This window comes from Chiloscyllium plagiosum, chromosome 30 (assembly GCF_004010195.1).
Source record: "Chiloscyllium plagiosum isolate BGI_BamShark_2017 chromosome 30, ASM401019v2, whole genome shotgun sequence".
NCBI lineage: Eukaryota > Metazoa > Chordata > Chondrichthyes > Orectolobiformes > Hemiscylliidae > Chiloscyllium > Chiloscyllium plagiosum.
The window spans coordinates 21104141-21124389 of record NC_057739.1 but is presented as its reverse complement, the minus strand read 5'-3'; the positions used below and the strand labels follow the sequence as shown (position 1 = coordinate 21124389).

At 39.9% G+C, this 20249-nt stretch overlaps 1 protein-coding gene and 1 long non-coding RNA gene across 3 annotated transcripts in view; one reads left to right on the top strand and one right to left on the bottom strand.

The window, feature by feature from the left end:
• Nucleotides 1–709: 709 nt before the first annotated feature.
• On the bottom strand, nucleotides 710–4043 carry LOC122564793. The gene is made up of 3 exons (XR_006316001.1): nucleotides 3955–4043; nucleotides 2407–2588; nucleotides 710–1816 (listed from the first exon to the last, which is right to left on the bottom strand). It is a non-coding gene; the product is annotated as an uncharacterized LOC122564793 (long non-coding RNA).
• The window catches only part of LOC122564792 (tumor necrosis factor ligand superfamily member 15-like), a 59196-nt gene continuing 41678 nt past the window's right edge, over nucleotides 2732–20249 (top strand). The window contains exons 1-4 of one of the 2 annotated variants that reach the window (XM_043720028.1): nucleotides 2732–4308; nucleotides 4694–4721; nucleotides 4841–4885; nucleotides 5905–6253. In XM_043720028.1, coding sequence (XP_043575963.1) covers nucleotides 4135–4308; nucleotides 4694–4721; nucleotides 4841–4885; nucleotides 5905–6253 — 596 coding nt within the window. In that variant the 5' untranslated portion in view covers nucleotides 2732–4134. Of the gene's footprint in view, nucleotides 4309–4693; nucleotides 4722–4840; nucleotides 4886–5904; nucleotides 7052–20249 lie in introns of those variants that run through there. The other variant, XM_043720027.1, reaches the window with a different exon arrangement.

The window sequence follows — 20249 nt, the reverse complement described above, 5'->3', positions numbered from 1 at the left end:
TATTCCAAAAGTGGCCTAACCAATGTCCTGGGAGAAAGTGAGGACTGCAGATGCTGGAGATCAGAGCTGAAAATGTGTTGCTGGAAAAGCACAGCAGGTCAAGCAGCATCCAAGGAACAGGAGAATCGACGTTTCAGGCATAAGCCCTCGAAGAAGGGCTTATGCCCGAAACGTCGATTCTCCTGTTCCTTGGATGCTGCCTGACCTGCTGCGCTTTTCCAGCAACACATTTTCAGCTCTAACCAATGTCCTGTACAGCCTCAGTATGACCTCCGAACTGCTATACTCAATACACTGACCAATAAAGGTCAACACACCAAACGCCTTCTTCACTAACCTATCTGTGACACCACTTTTAAGGAACTATGAGCCTGTACTCCAAGGTCTCTTTGTTCAGCAATAAATTTGATCTCAGCTAAAAAATCATTAGCAGCAGGAATTACAAATCTTTCTTCTGCTAGAGTACTATGTTTTACAACAAGACATTGAGGCAAACAATGTATAGATTTTCACTCAGAGAATCATTGAAAGAACACGACTTATTGCAATAAAATCTTTACCTCTTAATACCCAGGTAAGAAAAGCAAGAAGAATACTTTGAATCAAAAGAAACACTCTCTAGATTACCCATGAAGAGAAAAAAATGAGAAATGAACATTTAATAGAAATGAACAAATGAGAGTACCAACAGCACTTTTCATGGATCGATTGCAAAAGGATTATAACAGTATGTCAGAAGGAGACATGCTGGTCTCAACACATCATTTGTCCAGTTCTAGATGCAATTAAAATGTGTTTTGGAATGGAATTTCTGCACAATCAGAGTTAATGCCTAGCCATTCCAGTCAACGTATAAAAAAACCCCTTTGAACAAACAATTTGGAAACACTCAATTTTACCGTTTTGTCAAATTAAAGTAAAAGCCATTTAAAAATACTTGTATCAACTATCAGAAGGATAACAGTTTATGGGGGAAAAAATCAGAAAATCTTACACAGTTCACAGTGCCTGCTTTTTACATGGTTATTACACAGCATTACAAATGATTAATTTTGGATCGCGGAAACTGAACTAATTCTATTTGAACTAATGAGCTCCCCTCCATTTATCACAGGCAGCTCAACAAAACTACTCTATATGCATTAACTGCCTATTGCGAGACAGACAGACAGTCAAAAGGTCAATGCAAGGCGTGACAAAAAGAAAACCTAAAGAATTAGACACACCAAAAGCAACACAAGTGATACATCTACAAACTAAGAGACTAACCACTGATTATTTTTATCAACAGCATTCAATAATAACACATGTTCAAGCACACACCTTTGGATTGATCTACCTCATTAGTTGCAGATTACACAAAGTGTAGTCAATAATGATTGAAGCAAATCATGATAGTCACCACAAAAATATGAGAGTAAACTTTCTATTTTTATACATTCATCTAAACATCGAAACCCCAGAAGTTGCAGGAAGCAGCAGAAGTATACAGTAGAAACAAGTACACAGAAAGTAATCATAACTGCAGAAGAAAAAGCACACAAATGCCTTTACAAGCAAGAAACCCAAGACAGATATTTAATCATAGCCATTCACCACCCACCCTGACTGCAAAATCCACAGCTACAAGTGCAGCAATCTTAACCAGGCACAAACAAATATAAGTTTCACATCCTCGTAAATGTTACACCTATTATCATCCAGATAGAAAATTAAATGTAATAATCAGACAAGTAGTAATGCTGATGCAATCTTCTTGTTTACTAACTCAGGCAATATACTGTTAATGTCCATGGAGTTGCATTCCCAGTTATTTCTGTGGAAATAAAGGAAAAAAAAGGCCAAGTATTTGCAGTAGGGAGATTAATGTTTATTTTCAATTCTAAAGTATTTTCAGCATTATATTTTAAAAATGACATCGTAATTAATTCTATAAATATTTTGAGTTGCTGCTCAGAGAAATAGCCTGATTCTTTTCAGTAAATAAAGTTCCATTTACTTCGTATAAATAATATCTAAAAAAAGTATTTTTCCCAATTCAAAGGTGGTAACATAAAAGAAAAATTCCAACAAAACATTGAAACAAACACAGCATTTTTATTCACATCAATACTTCCTCAGTAATCTTACATTTATGAAAATCTAACTTGATTATGTCCATCATAATTACACTCAGTTTCGTCACACTGAAAATGACTTCAGTTGTAAGTCTGCCAGTTACTTACACACTTCATAGTCAACATTTACTGCAGGGAAACCCATGGAATGAAGAGAAACAATGAGTTGCTCCAGAATCACTATGTACATGTGACTGTATTAACCATGCACTACTGTGTGTTGAGGAAATATTATACACAATACTATACTCCAAATAAAAATGCTCAATATAGAAAAGTTTCACATTACCTGGAATATGGTGTAAGGCAAATGCAAAATAACAGTGAAGCTCATTTATTATCAATATGCTGAAATGGATTAACTCTTCAATTACACCACATACTCCGAGTGAATGCATACCACTGAAATGATTTTTAGGTGGAGCAGAGTTTATACCACAGTAGACAAACTGATGTTTGTAATGATGGGATCTATAGTAGAAAAAAAGAGGTCACTAGCACCAATCAATGTGCTTGTTAAATATAAAGAAAACATTAGCATTACATTTTGAATACCGTGGTATAAATTATGTGATTTAATCTTGAAGTACAATTTGCAAGATAAATTTATGGGCATTATTTGAAACACAGTCAGTATGTTAAAAAGCATACACGTCATGACTCCTAAAATACAACCAGAAAATGCTGAAAATACGCCTTTCCACATCCCTGTCAAGTTATCAACAAGACCAAGCAAGTGCCAACAGCAGGTCTCTACCCATGTTCACCTTTCTGTGATTAGTCAAACAATGCCATTAACCCATATCGAACGTTTGCCTCTCTTGTCAGACATCTATTTGAAACCAGGATAAATTATTTTTGTTATTCAATATCTTTCTCAAAGCATACTCTTGAAATGCGCAAGATTTTCTATCACAACCATTCCTTGCCATGAAGGATTTCCTTCGTATTGAGATGTTCATGGAATCACACAGCCCAAGAAACTATTAACTCCTTTTTACCTGTTTCACTATTGGAAGATCTTATTAGTCTCACACCCCACTCTTCCTCTGCAGAAGATTTATTTTATTTCTTTTATTTATCTCTTATTGACAAACCTGTTGCCACCACACTCTTTCAGGTCAAAAGTTAATCATCAAATAAATTGAATAAAATAACATTTCGTCAATACTCCCCTCTTACATGTTTTCTTTTTAAATTAATTGCGCAAAATCATCTGTTGATTCACCGTCCTGCGAGTGGAATTCTTTCCAATGTCGAACGTCTCTATTTGAATCTCTCCCTGGCCTTTGCTTTGAAGCGGACATTCCACTCTCTCTACATCTCCCTCATCCCGAGGGTAATTCTGAAAATCGCAAACCTTCGTTTCGCTACATTTGTTGCCTTTGGGGTTCCTGTAAAATGCTAAACTGAGTTCGGGCTTCTCCAGAATAAAACAAAAGCAGAATTGGAAAACGACAGGGGCTGAGCAGAGACTAGAACACTTTTTTTTTAAAAGGGGCATTTCAATTGCACCCGGAAAATAAATAAATACGCAAAATTATAATAAACCCGAAAGTGAATTCCCCCTCGCTCACTACTCTTTCTAGTACAGTGTAAGAAGATCATGTGGGTGTTTGAAAAATTATTTGATGTGAAGACAATACTTTCACTCTTGGTGCTTTTTAGCTCCGACTGGCCTCCACTCTATTATCAATTTGGGGAGATTTGTAAACTAGATTGTTGTTGTTTATTGATCAGGTCTCCAGTTGAAGGGACTTTCCGGGTTTTCACTTCGGGAGCGGAGGGGGAAGGGGTGGCCGGATAAAATGTAACATTTAAAAAAATACACACATACACATACAAACAGCTAGCTGCGAGTTTCGTATCGTAGGCGGCATTCCCTGTACGGATTCCCCACGTCACAGTTCCTTTGGAAAGCTGCAGTTTATATGTCGGGGAAGCCAAAGGCAAAAATCAAATCACCACCTCTCCGAGCAAAGCCAGAGCCGTCGGTGAGATAAGAGCCACGGAACGGATGGACACAAACGGCGAAGACGCTGTGGTTATGGTGGGGCAGGCGCCCAGGGTGAGGCTACAGGACACTCAGTGGAGACGCGCTCGCCTGGCGCTCGCCTGCTGCGTGAGCTGCTGCTTGCTCCTGGCAACGCTGAGCGCCTACCTGCTGGTCAAACAGCTGCCTGTCCAGGAGGTGAGACAGAGACAGCTACTTCCCTCCTCACTCAGACTTTCTAACCAATTCTCTCCACAGATTTCCAGCAATTTCTGTTTTTGTTTCTGTGTCAGCAAGCTGCAATTCTAAGTTTGCCATTTTAAAGCTTCGTGTTCTACACTTCAGGTGTTCTACACTACACTCATTCTGAATGTTCTCTTAAACTAGACAGCAATGGCCAACTTTAAATGTGCTCTTGATCCAGCTTGGCATTGATTGTAATGTTACTTTCTTGCTTGTAATTTTATATTTTGGTTTGGCCTTAAAGTATAAGAATGTCAGTATTGAATGTCTCCCTTGTTTCAAGCAACTTTTTTTCTATGATGTACCAATTCCCTCACACCACCCATTTCTTTCGTTTCAGGCTGGGCCACAGAATTCCGAAATGATTGGTTAGTATTTTTTTCAACCAACTTTATGTGTATTGAAAAAAACTGGTTCTTCCTGTATTCTTGTCGTGGACTGAGTTCCGTGATGCTGACAAAACTTCCTCTTTTATTCCCCCCTCCAGCACCACCGTTGGACATCACTGAAAAACCCAGGGCTCATCTGACAGGTCAGAGATGTCGCTGTTTTTATTTTATTGTTTGTCTGATGGGAACTCATACAAAAGCAGTTATAAAAGTATATATCCATAACAAGCGTGTATCGTAGGATTAGTAGGTTGCGCTGAAATATTAAGATATATAGCAACCCTAACCATTTCTGCCAAATTCAAATCTGAATGTATCTGTAATATTATATGTAATCCTCCACTGTAATCGATACTAATGAGGTATTCACTTCATTCAGACTTTGCAATAGTCCTGCTTATTAATATTTCCCTTTATTCTTGTCACATTCTGACCATCATAAATAGTTTAGAAAATACAGATTTGTCCAACATTGTAATGTTAATGTTACATAGATTGTTGGATTTTGAAGTCTATGCTTGTCCTGGTATTAGTACTAAATGCTTTGTTCAGTAATAGCTTCCTGAGTCGTTAAGTCTTCTAGTAAGTGTTTCCCTTTGTGATACTTTATGAATATTTGCCACTAGATTTTGTCCAAGCGTCACTGAGTTTGTTTTCATTCCAATAAATTTGCAGGCAGGTTAGTTTAACATTCAGTGCAATGATTCAAAATATGTCTAACAAGCAAATATAGTTGCGAATGTTTCAAACTCAAAAACGTCTGATTTTCCACAATCAAGAATTAGAAAGTGTTAAGTTGCAATGTAGAAGACATATTTCCTCATAAGAGTGACTGTTCTGTCAGAAGATAATACATTCAGCATTGAATTGTTTTCATTTTGATAGGTTCAAATGCCAACTTGACTTCTGCACCCTATGGCAGTTGTCATAGCTAGTAGCTAGAAATAGTTAGTAGATTTTGTGCCAACAATTAACCAATAATCTAAAATCATACAAAACAGACCTAATCTTTTTGTTAAAGTACATTTGTTTGTGGGCACGTAAAGCTTATCTCAAATTAAGACATTAAGTATTATTTCAGAGACCAATGGATATTGGTTTTATCAAAATCTTTTTAAAAATTAAACAGGAGAACTTCAAGTAACCAGATTTACATTTTTAGTTTTAGCCAAAGAACCTTCGTCTCCTGAAATCGATGGTCAATTTTCTGCTCTGCAGTGGGAAGATAAGAATGGACTTGCTTTCACAGAAGGCCAGCTAATCTATCAGAAACCAGCGCTCATCATTCCGAAGAAAGGAACTTACTTTGTTTACTCCCAGGTCTCATTCAGAGACACTAGACGAGGGGTTAGAAACACTACTCATATCACTCTTATCATTAGCAAGTTAACCTCAAGTTACCCTGAACCCACACTGTTACTGAGTTCCACCAGATCTCTCTTTGGAAATGAAAATCATTGGAAGGTGACCATTTATTTAGGAGCTATATTCCAGCTACAAAGTGGAGACAGGTTAGTAGTAAATGTCAGCAGCGTGGCTCTGGTTGATATTACCAATGATTATAAAACTTACTTTGGTGCATTTTTACTATGATTACTATGATTTATTAGGGAGGGGAATTATACCGAGAGCTGTAGGGCTACATATTACACCTTTCTTCAATTTCTATCTGTCCAATCCAATTTGACAGATACTCTTTAGCTCAGTCAGAATACTACAGAAGACAATGTGGCCCTTAGGTGAGGTTGACTCCCTCCCTTTAAATCATTACATTGTTAGCAACTGGAAAGAACCCCCAATGTTTAAAAAGTGCCCAGAATTCATATTCAGTTAAAAAAATGACACTAAAATTACAGCATAAAAGGAAGAAATTCAGTCAACAAAGTGAACAAAACAGTTAGTTTGAGATTCTGCTACATTACTGTATGTTTTTCTTCTTACAAGAAAACATTTTTAGATCAATTCATATTTTCAATTGAAGTTCTCAAATTTATGATGTGAACTTTGTTGCTATGCAATATAACATTTTCATATGTATTATTTATATACTGTTAAATGTTGGTACAACATTATAATGATGTATAGCACTTAAATATTGTGAAGCTTACAGCTGAGTACATCATTATGTAAAAATGTCTCTGATATTATTAGTTATATATGTTTGAGTTAAGAGAAAGACAAGGCTGATTGAATATTCAACAGTCGCTTCGTTTGCTGCAAATGTTATACATCATTTATTCCTCATTATGATGTACATTTAAGCTACAGATTGTGTGCATTATGTTTTATATTAAAACCGTTGTTATTTACTGAAGCATTTTACATATTGTATGATGATGTCAAATACATATGTGTATTGTAGAAATTCTTTGGAATGATTATCTTTTATTGTATTGAATCTCGATCAAGATTCCTAATTTTTAAACTAGATTGTAGGATGTATATTCATTCAAATAGCACTAATTTCAAGTATATGTTATTCACATAGTTCAAGGAATTTACCCAGTAATTAGTCATGTCACACAAATCAGGAAGATCCCACATTTGACAATCTAATGTAGCTTTAGCAGCTGTCATGGCCCAGGTCAATGTGGGGGATTGAGTGGAATCACTCCAAGATCTTCTGATTTTCCCAATTAGGAATACATATGCTGTGAACATTGGATAAGATTAAGATCAGGTGAAATTGTGCAGTTCCACAGTTAAGTAACCCGCAAACACATTGATGTGAATAATAGTAACTGGATATGGAGGATGCCTCTAATTGTTCTGTAGTCTAACAAGGCATGAATCCTTTAACAGGAAGGGAAACAATGTGAGAAAAAATAGATTTTACCTTTCATTTAATACCATACTTTATTTCTGATTGCTAATTATAGTGATTTAATGTCTAATTAAGAAAATTAATTTTTCATTGAAGTTTAAAATCAATGACATTTTGTGAATTTTGTCTTTTTTTGCTCAACAAGCATATTTAAACATGTTTTCTAATTTTTAATGATAAAAAAAAGTATAAAAAAGTAATGTGAAGTCAGGAGAAGTCATTAATTTCTCTTCCACTTTCTCTTCAAAATTCTACAATCATCCTGTCAACAACTGGTGTATATATAGAGCTTTTAATGACGTAAAACTTTCTAAAGCACTTCTTTGGAGTGTTAGAAAGCAAAGTCTGATGCAGAGCCGCATTGTTAACACATTAAGATGGGATATATTTTAAGAATGCCTTAGAGGAGGAAACATAGTCAACATGTGGGGGCAATTCAACAGGGAATTCCAGGGCCTAACACTGAGACAACTGAAGGCACATTCACAAGGACAGACCAATTAAAGTCAGGACTGCTCAGGAAGTTTAGGTGAGAAGAGTATGAAAACCTGCAAGGGTTGTGGAGCTGGAAGGGATTAACAATGGTGATTTTTTTTAAAGAAAGGAGCCACCAAAGATAGGAATGATGATGAGTTCATGGAAGTGGGTTAGTGTTTAATGCTTTGACGGCAACTTCTGGCGTGTCTTAGAGCAGATGGACTTTGTCTTTAAAAGTTATTTTTCTGATCTATGCCTCCTGCTTTAATATCGTGACCACGATATGGCAACTGAAATACTTTGCACTGTATTTTTCTTATGAAAAAGACAAGGAAAAGTAAATGAGTATTCTATTCTAACTGGTGTGAACTAGGGCATGCCAGTAGGTTTTTAGATTCTCTCAGGTTTACTTAAGTAAACTACGGACTGTCAACCAGGAGTACAATGGAATAGCTAAATGTACAGAAAATATCCTTCACAGAATCCCTGCAGTGTTAAATCAGGCCATTTGACCCTGCAAGTCCTCACTGACCCAACAAAGATTATCCCTCCCAGACCCCTACCCTATCCCTGTAACCCTGCACTTCACATGGCTAGCCCACCTAGTGTCTACATTCCTGGACACTATGGGCAGTTTAGCATGACCAATCCACCTGACCTGCACATCTTTGGATGGTAGGAGGAAACCATCCTAGACACGGGGAGAATGTGCAAACCCCAGACAGACAGTCGCCTGAGGGTGGAATTAAACCTGATCCATGGTGCTGTGAGCCATGGTGCCACCTCAATGTTCTATTGATGCAAACTACCTCGCCAACTCCAAGCTGCCTTTCCTCTCCTTAGTAACTGAATGGGCCATTGCCTCACAATATGTGCCTACCTTTCCATTAAAAGATATTCAAATCCCTCCAGTTCCATTTCTGTGCCTGCCACAGCATTGAAAGTTCTCTTACCACAGCCACAAATGACAGTCTATGTGACTGTGGTAAGCTACTCTGAAATAACTTTGTACAGGCTGGTATCCAGTCGCCAAGTCACACTTTATTTTCACGTGAACAGTCATTGACTATAGTACTGCCTCATTCAGAGACACGCACCAGAGTGTCAGCATCCCTGACATTAAATCGTTTAATGTCAGCCAGGTATCCCTGATTGAACCAGATTAACAGCTCCAATTGGGGAACTCATATTCCTTGAAATCCAGCTGGCTGACCTTGTTTACATATTCCTCTCTGCCTTTTGAACTCTACATGCGTTTGGACACCCACCTGCAACACCTGTCTGCCAATGTCCTTTTGCAAGGCCATGCAAATGTTTAGTTCCATTTTATACAGTCATGACCAGAGAATTGGCTGATAGCCTCTGTGCTTCATTCACATAATTATCTCTGGTGTCCCTGAAAAGCCTTAACTTGGTCCTCTTCTATTACTCACTGACATATTGCCCTTTGGTAATATCATCAAAAACACATAATCTTTCCATATCTATGCTAAAGCTACCTAGTCCTCCCTCAACACCATCTCCTCTATCCTCTCCATGCACTCCTATTGCCAGACCAGTTGTTTGACGTTCAGAACTAGATGAACAGAAATTTACTCCATATTGGGTACATTTTCTTTGAACTAGACCACAGTTGTTGCTATGTTGTCATGAACTCAATTGTTCGCCCTGACCACTATGGGAGGCTGAATCAAGCCATTTGCATGCTTGGCAGTGTGTTTGATTCTAAAGTGAGTATTGACCACATATTCACACCACGACCACATACTTTGAGTCTGATAACATCACACAATGTTTCATGTTAATTTTAAATTATTTGTTCATTTTTTGGGATGTGGGCGTCGCTGGCTGGCCAGCATTTATTACCCATCCCTATTTGCCCTTTAGAAAGTGTTGAGCTGTCTTCTTGAACTGCTACAGTCCACCTGCTGTGGGTTGACCCACAATGCCATTAGGGAGGGAATTCCGGGATTTTGACCAAGCGACAGTGAAGGAACGGTGCTATATTTCCAAGTCAGGATGGTGAATGACTTGGAGGGGAAATAAAAAGTGATGGTGTTCCCATATGTCTGCTGCTCTTGTCCTTCTAGTTGGAAGTGGTCGTGGATTTGGAAGGTGTTGTCTGAGATTCTTTGGTGAATTTCTGCAGTGCATGCTGTAGATAGCATACACCGCTGCTGCTGAGTGGATGCTTGTGGATGTAGTACCAATCAAATGGGCTGCTTTGGCCTGGATAGTGTCAAGCATCTTGAGTGTTGGTTGGGCTGCACTCATCCAGGCAGATGAGGAGTATTCCATCACACTCCTGACTTGTGTCTTATAAATGGTGGACAGGCTTTGAGGATTCAGGAGATCTTGGATGTAAGTTTGCTCACTGAGCTGGAAGGTTCGTTTTCAGACATTTCATCACCATACTAGGTAACATCATCAGTGAGCCTCAGATGAAGAACTGGTGTTAGTGAACTGCTTTCTAATTATGTGTTTAGGATTCCTTGGGTTGGTGATGTCATTTCCTGTGGTGATGTCATTTCCTGTTATTTTTCTAAGAGTGATGGGATCCAAATTAATGATTTAGATTTAGATTACTTACAGTGTGGAAACAGGCCCTTCGGCCCAACAAGTCCACATCGACCCTCCGAAGAGGAACCCACCCAGACCCATTTCCCTCCATTTGCCCCTTCTGCTAACACTATGGGCAATTTAGCGTGGCCAGTTCACCTTACCTGTGGGAGGAAACCGGAGCACCTGGAGGAAACCCACGCAGACATAGGGAGAATGTGCAAACTCCACACAACCAATTGCCTGAGGCGGGAATTGAACCCAGGTTTTTGCTGCTGTGAGGCAGCAGGGCTAACCACTGTGCCACCGTGCCAACCATGTGTTTGTTGATAGAGTTCCAGTTGAAATGCCATGTTTCTCAGATGTGAAGATTCAATGCAAATCTTCTCAAAACATCCTAATTCAGGAGGTCAGTTACTCACCACAATATTTCTAGCCTCTGACCTGCTCTTGTAGCCACTGCTATTATGTGGTGAGTCCAGTTGAGTCTCTGGTCAATGATAACTCCCAGGATATTGATAGTGGGGGATTGAGTGATGGAAACACCATTGAATGTCAAGGGGCATGGGTTAGATTGTCCCTTATTGCTGATGGTCATGGCCTGGCATTTGTGTGGCACAAATATTACATGCTCTTGTCAACCCAAGCCTGGATATTGTCAAGATCTTGTTGCTTTTGGACATGGACTGCTTCAGTATCTGAGGAGTTGCAAATGGTGCTGAACATTGTGCGATCATTGGTGAACATCCCCATTTCTCATCTTATGATGGAGAGAAGGTCATTGGTGAAGCAACTGAAGATACTTGATTTTAGAAACTCCTAGAGGGATGTCCTGGAGATGAGATGACTGATCTCCAACAACCACGCCCATCTTCCTATGTGTCAAGTATGACTCTAACCATTGGACAGTTTGTCCCCTGATTTCCATTGATTCCAATTTTGTCAGGGCTCTTTGATGCCACATGCAGTCGAATACAGCCTTGATATCAAATGCTGTCACTCTCACCTCATCTCTGGAATTCACCTCTTATTCCTGTAACCTAGCTTTCCATATAAAAAAAAAGTTAAGCAAATTGTTAGTTTTACATTGACACTTTTCTTAACTGATGCTGTTATATCAATTCTGTTCTTTACATTTTTCGACCAGACCATTTCAAATTTCTCACAATGCTTACCACTGTATCTGGGTTCATAATAAATGAACACAACCAAAATGAATTTGGCCATAAGGCTCGTTAGAAACATAGAAACATAGAAAAAAGAAGCAGAAGTAGGTCATTTGTCCCATCAAGTCTGCTCTGGCTTTCAATATGATCATGGCTGATCACCCAACTCAGTACCATATTCTAGCCCTCAGCTGATTTCATTCAGTTTAGAGCTTCCAACTTTCTAACATAAACGTGAACTATTGTAAAGGATGAAAAACTGAACAAAAGGTCCTTGATCTAAACATTAATTCTATTTTCTCTTCGCAGATGCTGCCATAGTTGCTGTGTATTTCAGGCATTTGTGTTTTTATTTCAACTTTCTCGGTTTTTTTACATCAGACTAAGTATTGTTGTATTGTGATTGCTTTTACTTTTTTAAAAATGACATCATCGTCTCTTCTCAAGAAATCCTCCTTCCATGCAGAGTGTGATTCATTCTTTTTTAACTGTTTGGGGGAATGTGGGTGAGCCAACCCATGTCTTATTTCTCATATCTAGCCTTGGAGTAGTAAGATTATAGTGTGGGACGGTGACTAAACTGATTAGGAATGACCAGATCCCTTCCCTGATGGATATTAGTGAACCAGCTGAGTTGTTGAAACAATCTGCTTGTTCAGATGGTCACAAATTACAAGATTGCTTGGGACTAGTTCCTCAAGTTGCTGTGGCAGAATTATAAATTCATAACCTCTGTGATGCCAAGTTTTATTATTACAACTAGGCTACCATTTGCTCAGGCATGTCTAAATCTGTTCAACACACATAAAAACATAGAAGATAGGAACAGGAGGAGGATATTCAGCCCTTCGAGCCTACTCCACCATTCATCATGATCAGGATTGATCATCCAACTCAATAGCCTAATCCTACTTTCTCCCCGTGACCTTTGACCCAATTGACCCCAAATGCCACTTCCAGCCACCTCTTGAATGCATTCACTGGTTTGGCATCAAATACTTTCTGTGGTAATGAATTCCACAGGCTCACCTCACTTTGGGTGAAGAAACATCTCCTCATACTCATCCTGAATGTTCTACCCTAAATCCTCAGACTATGACTAAATGCGTTCTGGACAGACCCACCATTGGGAACATCATCACTGCATCTACCCTGTCTAGTCCTGTTAGAATTCTATAAGTCTCTATAAGACCCCCATCACTCGTCTGAACTCCAGCAAAAACAATCCTAACCTCGTCAATCTCTCCTCATACATCAGTCCAGCCACCCCCAGAATCAACCTGGTAAACCTTTGCTTGAGAGCAAGAACATTCTTCCTCAGAAAAGGAGACCAAAATTGCACACAGTATTCTAGGTGTGGCCTCTCAGGGCCCTGTATAACTGCAACAACACATTCCAACACTCGAAACCTCTCACAATGCAGTCCAACATACCATTTGCTTTTTTTACTGCCTGCTGCATCTGCTTTCAGTGGCTGGTGCACAAGGACACCCAGGTCCTGCTACACACTTCCCTCTCTCAATTTAAAGCCATTCAGGGAGAAATATCTTTTATGTCTTCCCGTATTCTTTCATCCCCTTTACGATTAGATTACTTACAGTGTGGAAACAGGCCCTATGGGCCAACAAATCCATACCAACCCTACGAAGAGCAACCCTCCCAGATTCATTCCCCTACATTTACCCCTTCACCTAACACTATGGGCAATTTAGCATGGCCAATTTACCTAACCTGCACATCTTTGGACGGAAACCGGAGCACCCGGAGGGAACCCACGCAGACAATGTGCAAGCTCCACATAGACAGTTGCCGAAGGTGAGAATTGAACCCAGGTCTCTAGCGCTGTGAGGCAGCAGTGCTAACCACTGTGCCACCATGTCACCCCAAATAGCTATCCCAAAGAGCTATATCTAACTCTTTCTTGAAAACATTGAATGTTTCAGCTTCAATTGCTTTCTATGGCAAAGAATGCCACAGACTCACCACTCTCTGGGTAAATACATTTCTCCTCATCTCAACCCTAAATGGCCTTCCTTTTATTCTTAGACTGTGACCTGATTCTGAACTCCTAGGTCATTGGGAACATCCTTCCTTGTTAATCCTATCTAGTTCTGTCAGAGTTTTATAGCTTTCTATGAGGTAACTTCCCTCCAGTTCTTTTGCAAACACAGTTCTACCTGACCTAATCTCTCTTCATACATTAGCCCCTGCCATCCGAGGAGTCAGTCAGGTAAACCTTTGTTGAATGCCCTCTCTAGTCAGAACATCCTTCCTCAGATAAGGAGACCAAAACTGCATACAATACTTCATAAGTGGTTTCACCAAAGCCCTGTTTGTATGCACATCACATAATTCCAAATTGCATTAACCAATTTTTGACCGTTAAAATGGTTAAGTCGCTTTTATTATGAGTATAAAAAGCACTGCAGAATAATTCTTTCAGAGGATTACCTCTTTCATTTATTTTTCAACATTAAACTTGGTTTATTCAGAAAACTGTGTTCTAAGGAATCATATTTGAACTATGCGCTTCTGCAATTATTCAGTTGTAAGCCTTGGTTAATGTGGGTATCCATAAAACAAAGAAAGGCATAATTTATCATATGATTTTTGGTTTAGAATCAGAATCCCTACAGTGTGGGAACAGGCTCTTTGGCCCAACAATTCCACACTGACCCTCTGAAGGGTAACCCACCAAGACCCATTCCCCATCCTATATTTGTCCCTGACTAATGCACCTAACCTACACATCCCTATGGGCAATTTAACATGTCCAATTCATCTAACCTGCACATCTTTGGGCTGTTGGAGGAAACCCATGCAGACACAGGGAGGATGTTAAACTCCACACGGACAGTCGCCCGAGACAGGAATCGAATCCAGGTCCCTGGCACTGTGAGGCTAACCACTGAGCCACTGTGCCACCCATTAATAGCACAATCTCCTAATATAACTAAAAGTCAGGGTGGTAGATTTGTAAATCATTCCTGAGATGTGAGCAATGCCAGCATTTATTATCCATTTCTACTTGCCATGAGAAGGTGATGGTGACAATTCTTGAATCATTGCAGTCCACAGTGTAGTTAGATAGTGGATTTCAGATGTGATCATATTATGGCTTTAAGAGGTGTATTTTGTCCTGGATTTTGTTTTGTGAAGAAAGTTTGAGACAGAGGTAATGAGTGTGTTGCTCAAAGTTTGTGAGGCCTTGGGGCATTTTTTTAAAGTTGGGTCAATAGAAGCAGCCTGAATGGGTGGGCCTAAGCTCCCACAGAACCAGGATTCTTAGTTTTAGCTTTTTGCAGTTACTGGGGTCTTGAAGCTGGATGTAGAAGCTGTTATTCTTCTCTCTGTTACAGCTAAAAGCTGGGATTCTTTTCTGTTCATAAAGCTAGTCTTTTCTAAAAGCTGTTCCTTGGCTCAAGTTCTTGATTTTTCTTAGAAGGGTAATAAACCTGGCCAAGCTCTGATCAGACTGGTTTAGTACAGAGATGAAAAGGATTTTGATAGGCCTTTTGTTTATATGTAAACAGATGAGACTTCAGACCAAAGTGTTTTAGATATGACCCGTAGAATGAAAGGGGACTGGTCAGCTGAGCAGTTTAGTTCGGTCCAGAATTGTTTGGGAGTTCAGCAGTGGACTGTGTGAACAGGCTGTCTCTCTTAATGCCCTTCTAACTTCAACTTGTAAGCATCTGTTCCATTTTTCACACTGTTTTTCAAGAAGGTTTACTTAGTGGGACTGTTGTGTATATTCAGAACAGCATAATTAACTCTACTTTGGATAGACTGGGGTTCTTTATTCTGTTTTTTGTATTTCATTGTGTAATCTTGTGAATAAACTTTGTCCGTTTTAAAACCTGGTAGTCAACCTAGCTACCTCACTCTGGGTAATATTCACTGTACATTTACCGAAACAAATTTCCAAGGTATAGTCTGGACTGCCTGCTTAAGAATGTTCTGAGTGGTCTACCCTAGTCCATAACACTTCCTGCTGCTGAAATTGAATGGGAGACAATCTATTTTACTGAACTTGCCTTTGCCAATGATGTGTTTATGGAATATTACCATGTTGGAACAGCTAAATTAGTAGCAACTAACATATACATTATTTTGTTAAGCATTCTGATAGAATTACAGTTATGCAATTCTTTTCCTCTATTTTGTCTGTAGTGTAAAAATAAAGTTTACACTATCTGACAACACCTTACACTTATCTGTAAAATAAGAAAAAGTCAGGGTCTAGACTATTTTCTTATTATATTTTGAGAGTGTTTAGTCTGGTTCATAACATAGGTATTTGACTTAGTTTTAAATGAAAGAAGTATTGCTACATTCAGGCAGCATGGTGATTCAGTAGTTGGCACTGCTGCATCAAAATGCCAGACATTTGCAAATGCAAACATGTGATGCACACATGTTTGTTTAGGTGTGATGATCTAGCTTGAGTATAATGTTATGACATGTTATGTCTTTTCTGAAATCTGTTCAGATCTGTGGCTGTAACTTTGATTAGGTGTATTTAAATCCACCTTGTCTGTTTGTTTATGGACTAAACCTAAAGTACTTTATATATTATATCAATATTTGAGATTGCTTCAAACAACATCTGAGTTAGAAATTATACTCTACTGGTTTAAGAACATTTTCCTATGATTTTAATTTAGAATCCCGAGATGCGGAAAGAGGACATTCAGCCCATCAAGTTTGTACAGACCCTCCAAAGAGCATCCCACCCAGACCCCAACATTTACCAAGACTTGCACATTCATGGACACTGAAATTTCCTATAGTCAATCCATCTAACCTGCATGTCTTTGGAGTGCAGGAGGAAACTGGAACAAACCCACGCAGACATGGGGAGAATGTGCAAAATCCATACAGTCACCCAAGACTGAAATTGAAACCAGATCCCTGGCACTGTGAGGCAGCAGTGCTGACCACTGAGCCACCATGCTACCCAATTTATAGATGATTTTATATAAAGTTTATATGATTTTAATTCATATGTAAAATTTGAAGTTATATTGGAAATTCCTAGGGAGAAATTCCGAGGGGCGGCACGGTGGCTCAGCAGTTAACACTACTGCCTCACAGCGCTAGGGATCGCGTTTGATTCCAGCCTCGAGTGACTGTGTGGAGTTTGCACGTCCTCCCTGTGTCTGCGTGGGTTTCCTCCAGTTTCCTCCCATAATCCAAAGATGTGCAAGCCAGATGACTTGCCTGTGCTAAATTGCCCATAGTGTTAGGTGCATCAGCCAGGGGTAAATGTCAGGCAATGGGTCTGGGTGGGTTACTCTTTGGAGGGTCGGTGTGGACTTGTTGGGCTGAATGGTCTGTTTCCATACTATAGGGAATTTAATCAAATATATAAACAAGTTATTTAAAAAAATGATTGAACTGTTTTAAAAATAATTGAGCCACAGGAATGTTTGTAAGGATTTATATGGTGTGGTATCAACTCTTTCAGGAGGATGTGAGCATAAGTGACAAAATATTTGACAAATTTTCAGTTTGCAAAGATTTAGATACACTTGGTTCTACCTGGTGACATCAAGGTTACTTGAGGGGAAGCCCAGAGGGGAAGAAACTGATGTTAATTCACCGAAATAGAAAAGCCTTTTGGTTTACTAATATAGTTCCTGTAATTGAGTCATACTGTAGAAAGTAGGCACATTCTCAAAGTTTCTCAATCAATACAATTTGGATCTCAATCCATGCTGTCCCACAATGTATACTGTCAAAAATTATGTTTGGTCACAGATATAATTGGCCTGAGAATTGGGAGTAGTTTAGAACTCAGCAAAGAAGGACCAAGGGATTGATTAAAAAGGGGAAAATACAGTAGAAGGTAAGCTTGCAGGGAACATAAAGACGGACACTAAGAGTTTCTCTATGTGTGTAAAGAGAAAGAGACTGGTGAAGACAAATATAGGTCCCCTGCAGACTGAAATGGGGTAATGTATAATAGGGGATAAAGAAATGCCTGTGGCACCACGGGTGGCACAGCAGATCAGTGGTTAGCACTGCTGCCTCACAGCACCAGAGACCCGGGTTCAATTCTCGCCTCAGGTGACTGACTGTGTAGAGTTTGCACATACTCCCCGTGTGTGCGTGGGTTTCTTCCGGGTGCTCCGGTTTCCTCCCACAGTCCAAAAATGTGCAGGTTAGGTGAATTGGCCGTGCTAAATTGCCCGTAGTGTTAGGTGAAGGGGTAAATGTAGGGGAATGGGTCTGGGTGGGTCGCGCTTCGGCGGGTAGGTGTGGACTTGTTTGGCCGAAGGGCCTGTTTCCACACTGTAAGTAATCTAATCTTAAAAAAAAACTGAATATGTACTTTGGTTCTGACTTCACAAAAGAGGACACCAGAAATGTTAGAGAATGCAAGATTTAATGAGAGGGAAGAACTGAGGGAGGTCAGTATTAGAAGAGAAATGGTGCAAGGAAAATTGATGGGATTGAAGGTGGATAAATCCCCAGGGCCTGATAATCCACAATCCAGAGTACGTAAGAAAGTGGTTCTAGAAATAGTGGATGCACTGGTGGTCATCTTCCAGGATTCTACAGACCCTGCAAATTGAGAGTAGCTAATGTCACTCCAATATTCAAAAAGGGAGATAGACAGTAAACAGGGAATTGTAGGTCAGTAAGCTTAACATCGGTAGTGGGGAATATTGTCAAATCCATTACCAAGGACATTTAGAAAGCAGTGGAAGGATCAGACAGAGTCAGCATGAATTTATGAAGGGGAAATCATGCTTGACAAATCTGTTGGAATTCCAGGGAGGTGTAACTAGTAGTGTTGATAAGGGGGAGCCAGTCAAAGTAGTATATTTGGACTTTGAGAAAGCATTTGACAAAATCCTGCATAAGAGATTATTGTGCAAATTAAAGTGCATGGAATTGGGGAAAGTGTATTTAAATGGATAAAAAAGTGGTTGGTAGAGAGGAAACAAAGAGTAGGAATTAATTGGGCAGATTGGCAGGCAGTAACTAGTGGGGTGCCACGGGGATCGGTGCTGTGACCCCAGCTACTCACAATTTACATATTAAGATTTAGATGAGGGAACAAATGTAACATCTCAAAATTTGCGGATGATACCAAGTTGGGTAGGAGAGTGAACTGTGACAAGGATGTAGAGATCCTTCAGCATGATCTGTACAGTTTGGGTAAGTGAGCAAATCAATGGCAGATTCAATATAAATTGGATACGTGCAAAGTTATTCACTTTGGAAGCCAAAACAAGAAAGCAGATTACTACCTGAATGCTGGATTAGAGTGGTGCTGGAAAAGCACAGCAGTTCAGGCAGCATCCGAGGAGCAGGAAAATCGACATTTTGGGCAAAAGTCCTTCATCAGGAATAGAGGCAGAGTGCTTGAAGGGTGAAGAGATAAATGAGAGGAGGGTGGGGGTGGGGAGAAAGTAGTGGAGTGGATCGGTGGAAAGGAAGATAGGCAGGTAGGACAAGTCATGGGGACAGTACTGAGCTGGAAATTTGGAGCTGGGGTGAGGTGGGGGGAGGGGAATTGAGGAAACTGGTGAAGTCCACATTGATGCCCTGGGGTTGAAGTGTTCCAAGGCGGAAGATGAGGCGTTCTTCCTCCAGGTGTCTGGTGGTGAGGGAGCGGCGGTGAAGGAGGCCCAGGACCTACTACCTGAATGCTGTAAATTGAGAGAGGGCAGTGTGCAGAAGGACCTGGGTGTCTTTGTGCACCAATCACTGAAGGGTAAGCATGCAGGTACTGCAAGCAGTAAAGTAGGCAAATGGTATGGTGGCCTTCATTATAAGAGATTTCGAGTGTAGGAGCAGGGATGTTTTGTTGCAGTTATACAGGGCACTGGTGAGGCCAAACCGAGAATACTGTGTGCAGTTTTGATCTTCTTTTCTGAGGAAGGATGCTCATGCTCCCGAGGGAGTGCAGCAAAGATTTCAGACAAGTGAAGGGGGATCTCAGAGAGGCTGAAATATTCTGACAGGACGAGAGAGGGTAGATGCAGGGAAGATGTTTCTGATGGAGGGTGTGTCATAGTCTGAGGATGCAGGGTGGACCATTTAGGATGGAGATGAGGAGATACTTCTTCACCCAAAGAGTGGTGGGCCTGTGGAATTCATTACCACGGGAAGTAGTTGATTCCAAACCATTGAATATATTTAAGAGGCAGCTAGGTATAGCAGTTGGGGTGAATGGAATCAAAGGTCATGGGGAGAAAGCAGGTATAGGCTACTGAGTTGGACAATCAGCCATGTTCATGATGAATGGTGGAGCAGGCTTGAAGGGCTGCTCCTACACTCGAAATCTCTTATAATGTCCTCCTCCTGCTCCTATCTTCTATGTTTTATATGTGTGGAACAGATTTAGACATGCCTGAACAAATGGTAGCCTGGTGATAATATTAAAATTTGGCATCACAGAGGTTATGAGTTTATAATTCTGCCACAGCAACTTGAGGAATTAGTCCCAAGCAATCTTGTAAGTTG